We start from the raw sequence: 4922 nt of genomic DNA on the forward strand, positions 1-4922 counted from the left end.
TTCAATTAAGCTGTTTAAGTATGTCATACAAACATATATAATTGTTGCTAAATAGTCTCAAAAAAAATTGTTATAAATAATAGCTATACCTTAATATTGTATTTTTTTTCATGTATATACTTGTATCAATCTTTCTGCACCATTTGAAAGAAGAAAGGTAGTAATATTCAAAAAAATATTGTAAAGAATTAATTTTATGGCCCCAAATATAATTTGCTTCAACAGTATGAAAATAGTTGATTGTGCTTTTCGAAATATCGTCCAATATTTTTTCGGCATCCAAGTCTATTTCAAGGTTTTAAGCAATTAAAAAATTAAAGAGAGATGCAAATATTTGTATAGAAATTTTGGTTTTAATGTCAAGAAGAAAAGGGAGTACATCCATGAGAGACATCATCAATCAATAATTAAATGGATATTGTTACGATGCATACACCAATCATTTGGTGTCATTACAATGTATGACCACGCGGTAGCTCACTCCTTCCTCCGCATCTGTAAAAAGGGTTGTCCCTGCGTAAACACAAGAAGAAAACAAAGATATAAATTATTTTTTTAACCCAAATTTATTTTTTAAGAGAAAAACACTTCTATTGGTTTGTTCAAATACATACCTGCTAATAAAATAAATTGGTTCTCACAGTGAGATAATCGTTCGAACTACATTTGGTATGGCTTTTTGTCGATAAATTCTAAAAAAAAACAACAAAAATCATAAAGTAGTCACACCCACATCAAAAACATTTATCAGATAATGAATTAAGCAGATTTTAAAAAATGAAATTCAAAATTAAGATATTAAAAAATGAATAAATCGAAAACATTGACAATAGTATGTACGTACCTCGTGGAACAAAAGATTGAGCCAGATTGGTAGATCGAAAATGCAACCCTTGCAGTGTTTATACAGGAAAGATCGATCGGGGAAAGAAGATGAAGAATGGAGAAAATAACAATAACGGGTCTATCATTCGTGTTTCATGATAACCACAAATATTTACCATTAACCCACCATTAATGTAGTTCAAGAACGGTTGAAGAGAAGAAACGTGGGTTTCGGTTTCATGGTTGAAGAGAAGATAGAAGGGTGTGGAAACCATTTGATAAATAAATGAGGGTGAAGAAACGTGGGTTTTAGGTCGTGGAGTGGGCTTGATTCCGAAGACAAAATTGGGTTTTTGTTTCTTTTATTTTTTGTTTTGCAATTGTATGTAATTATAATTTGTAAGCAAGAGTAATATAGTCTATACATTAATTAAATCATGACAGTTTTTCTAACATCCTTAGCTATTATTAAATAGTAAAAATAGTAAAGATGTTTAAAAACAATTGTTCGACTTATGACCCAATTTCCACCAAATTAAATTAAATTAAATTGCCATGTAATTTAAAAATTCAGCATTCAACACACAAGTGATCAAGAGCAAAGTGGAAAATTCACGACCCTGAAATATTTGGTATGAAATATTTAGGAACACTGAAATCCATTATACAATCATACATGCACATGCCTTCATCTACGATGAAAGGCGCGCGTATGCACATTTTATTATTCAAGACTGTATGTAGATATATATATAAGATCGATGTTCAAATATTTCTACCAAATATCCAGCTAAAAGGAACATGACCGGCCGGTGGTGCTTGCTTTGCCCGTGCTTGTGTCCTCTCCTCAAACTTCCTGTATCTTGGAACTAAAGCGCACACATAATCCTGCGCTTTACGCCCCTCGTCTGAGAGTCCCGTCAACTTCTCCACACCCCATCTCTCCATTAAGAATTCCATAATGTCGGTATAGTCTTTGGAAGTGTAAACTCCGATCCTTTGTGCCACAGCGGAGAAGTTTCTGAAAAGATTTTCATCCTCCCCATCATACATCATATGGGCTGGCATTATGATTTTCTTCTTCATCATGTCAGCAAGACACCTAATCGTGCTATCCGGATCGATCTCAAAAAGCTTCTCAACAATTTTTGTGTAGGCAGCTTCATGGCGTTTCTCGTCTGCGGCAACAGCCCCACAAATCTGAGCCAATTTTATATCCCCATATCGTTTGGCAAGCCTAGCTGTGTTTCCATGAGATATGAATGTCGCCCTTTCTTGAAACGACACGTAGATAAAGCCAAGATATGGGCTGTTCTCCGTTTTGACATCCTTTAATATATTTAATTTAGTATTAAAAATCATCAGAAACGGCATGCAATGCAATTAGGTGATTATTATTATTTTTATATATGTACGTACCATCCCGGAACCAATCAAGTATTGTATTGTTTTCTCGATTTGTTTGGTATCAACACGTCCGGAAAGATAGAGATATCGATTGAGAAGATCACCGTGTCTGTTCTCTTCGGCTGTCCAGCCTCGGATCCAGATAGCCCAAGGTGTGGAGCTAGCGGCAGTCTCATCTCCGATTCCATCTAATGTATTAAGAAATGTCTGGTAAGTAGGAAGTGCTTCCTCGGTAATCATGTTACCAACCAACGAAACAAAACACTCATCTGGGATCTCTTTGGTTCTCTCCCTCAGTTCTTTGACCTCATCTTCGAATCCTTCCGAGGCCGAATCGGGTAAATAGTCACTCGGCTGCCATGATTTCCCCACGTCTTTTAACATCACCAACAGATTCCTTTCAGCCCAATCATGCAGCCCTGTGAAAATCTCACGCTTTTCTTGTGGCATGGAATGAGTCACTTGGTTCAATACTTTTCTCGGGGGAGAGAATGCTTCTTTATGCTTTCTCACCTCCCTACCATCAAAAATATATATCTTATCTTAATACAAAAATTGGGTTTTCAAATATACAAAATTGTTGCCTTATAATTAACATCAAACTCATTCATGCCATGCAGGAGCAAAGCTAGAACAATTAAACTAGAATCAAGGAGTTACTTGGTTGAAAAACTAGTTGCCGAAACGTTGAGAGAAGATCTGAGATCAGAATCATGAAATGAAGACATCATCATTTTGTAGGAATTGAATGCAAGATTAGCCGTGAGTGCCATTTTCGATCCCTTACGCTGTACTTGTTGCGAACAAAACCGATTGATTTCTGATTTTATCAGAAAGATTATAATGAGCTAAGAAAATTATTGAAGGCAGAAAGAAGATTTGAGAAGCAAGCGAAATGGGACTCGAGGGTTTAAATAAGCCAGTACAAGGTCAAAATCGGAAAAAAAAAATTAAATAAATAAATAAAATAAATACATCTTATTTTCAAGTATTTTTTTTTTAAAAAATTTAAAAATACGGGCAAGTGCATGGTGCACTTTTATGTTTTTTGTCGAAGTATATATTGACTATGAGCGATTATCGATGTAGCGATCTTACCCGCATCCACTATCTAATCAGAGTAATTAGCGCATGCAGTAATTAATTAAAGAGTAAAGAGCAAATAATTTAAATACAACAAATCTAATCAAAAGAATACAACCAACGACAGTAAAAAGTACTGTATAATATCTTATACAACAATATCGAAAAGTTTAGGGTATCAAGTTCCCTAACAACTACCTCCACTCAGGTACCACCCTCAACGCTGCCGTGAACCGTCGGGATCTTCCAACCTCAAACATGTCCCGCCACAAGGTATCCCAAGAAAACCAAACAGAGGGACGTGAGCGACTACGCTCAATACGAAATCAATGATATATAAACAAATTAATATGATTATGCAAATGACTTTAAAATCCTAGTTAAAACAGTCTGCTCAGGGCGCCACCTAATATATAACACCATGCCAGAGAGCGACTCCGCGGGGGTACTCGTATATTCACCCTATCAACTATAGAGTCTACTCCACCGTCGTGGTCGCTAATAGTACTGATAGCAAAACCTGCAGGGGCTGAGCCTCCCCAAACCTGACCCGAATCCAAAACAGGATACAAGTATAATATATAAACTGTCAATATCCGACTCGAGTCCAAAATAAGATACATGCTCCCTATGAAAACAGTCAATGACCCACTTCTCACGAGATGCAGTCCAGTATAAAATATACATGCATGTGCTAAAACAGTTAAACATGGTAAACATGTAGAACATACAAATGCAACATATAAGCATATATATCATGCCGGCTATCTCGGTCAGTACTTACGTAACTCAAACATTTTAGGTCAAATCCTAGCACACCGGTCTAGATCCCACGCCTACAAGTCCTACTACTGCGGCTACAATGCAAACACCCATGCGTCACTAATTAAGCTATAAAAGTCTTAACTTAGTTATTCCATACTCCTAAATATTTTTAGGAGCTAAAGATATACCTGCGTCCCTCGTCAGCCCGCTGTTGACGATTGCCTCAAAACTTAGGCACAGCTCCGCTACTAGCCCCGTAGCGCCTAGCCACTTGCGGCTCGTCAATAAGACGCCTATAAAGCCTAAAACTAGCTAGTAGAAGAAGAGAGAAAGGAACTTGGTGCACCTCACAATGAGCCTCGGCACCCCTTATATAGACGGAGATCGGAGCGTTCGATCCCACGTTCGAAGCGTCCGATCCCTCCGTCCAATCTCTCCTGTCCATATATGTGTATAGCTTCAAGAAAACGCCTGCCGACACTAGTTCAGAGCCTTCGATCCACCTTCTGAGCATCCGAAGTCCCCTCAACGACGTCACCAATGACGTAATATTTTGGACAGTTGGCTTCTAGAGTTCGGAGCCTCCGAACTCCGATCGGATCGTCCAAACTCATTCAGAGCTTCCGATCCTCTGATCGCACCTTTCGAACTGTTATTCACATTATTATGTAATTAATTGTGATTAATCCCCTTAATCACTTTATATTGGATATGGGTCACTACATTTCCCTCATTTAAGAAATTTCGTCCTCGAAATTTAAGTCCTGAGAAAAAACACTGTAAACTAAATTAAAATGTTCTTTATTAAAACTGAACATTTACAAGGAACAACATCCTTCAAA

The 4922-nt window shown here is 37.3% G+C and overlaps 1 protein-coding gene across 1 annotated transcript; it reads right to left on the bottom strand.

Annotated features, from left to right (window-relative positions):
- Window positions 1–1537: 1537 nt before the first annotated feature.
- On the bottom strand, window positions 1538–3084 carry LOC140873189 (stearoyl-[acyl-carrier-protein] 9-desaturase, chloroplastic-like). The gene is made up of 3 exons (XM_073276204.1): window positions 2893–3084; window positions 2245–2749; window positions 1538–2154 (listed from the first exon to the last, which is right to left on the bottom strand). The coding sequence occupies exons 1-3, from the start codon at window positions 3003–3005 to the stop codon at window positions 1591–1593; spliced, it is 1182 nt and encodes a 393-aa protein (XP_073132305.1). The 5' UTR covers window positions 3006–3084; the 3' UTR covers window positions 1538–1590.
- Window positions 3085–4922: the final 1838 nt, after the last annotated feature.

Source organism: Henckelia pumila, unplaced genomic scaffold (genome assembly GCF_033568475.1).
Source record: "Henckelia pumila isolate YLH828 unplaced genomic scaffold, ASM3356847v2 CTG_525:::fragment_3, whole genome shotgun sequence".
In the NCBI taxonomy this organism is placed as follows: Eukaryota; Viridiplantae; Streptophyta; class Magnoliopsida; order Lamiales; family Gesneriaceae; genus Henckelia; species Henckelia pumila.

Excerpts from the sequence above, each read along its gene's own strand:
- LOC140873189 (XM_073276204.1), bottom strand. The coding sequence starts at position 3,005 with ATGGCACTCACGGCTAATCTTGCATTCAATTCCTACAAAATGATGATG. Across the intron at positions 2,750-2,892 it reads GCAACTAGTTTTTCAACCAA|GGAGGTGAGAAAGCATAAAG; the intron begins GTAACTCCTTGA and ends TTTTGATGGTAG. Across the intron at positions 2,155-2,244 it reads ACTTGATTGGTTCCGGGATG|GATGTCAAAACGGAGAACAG; the intron begins GTACGTACATAT and ends AATATATTAAAG.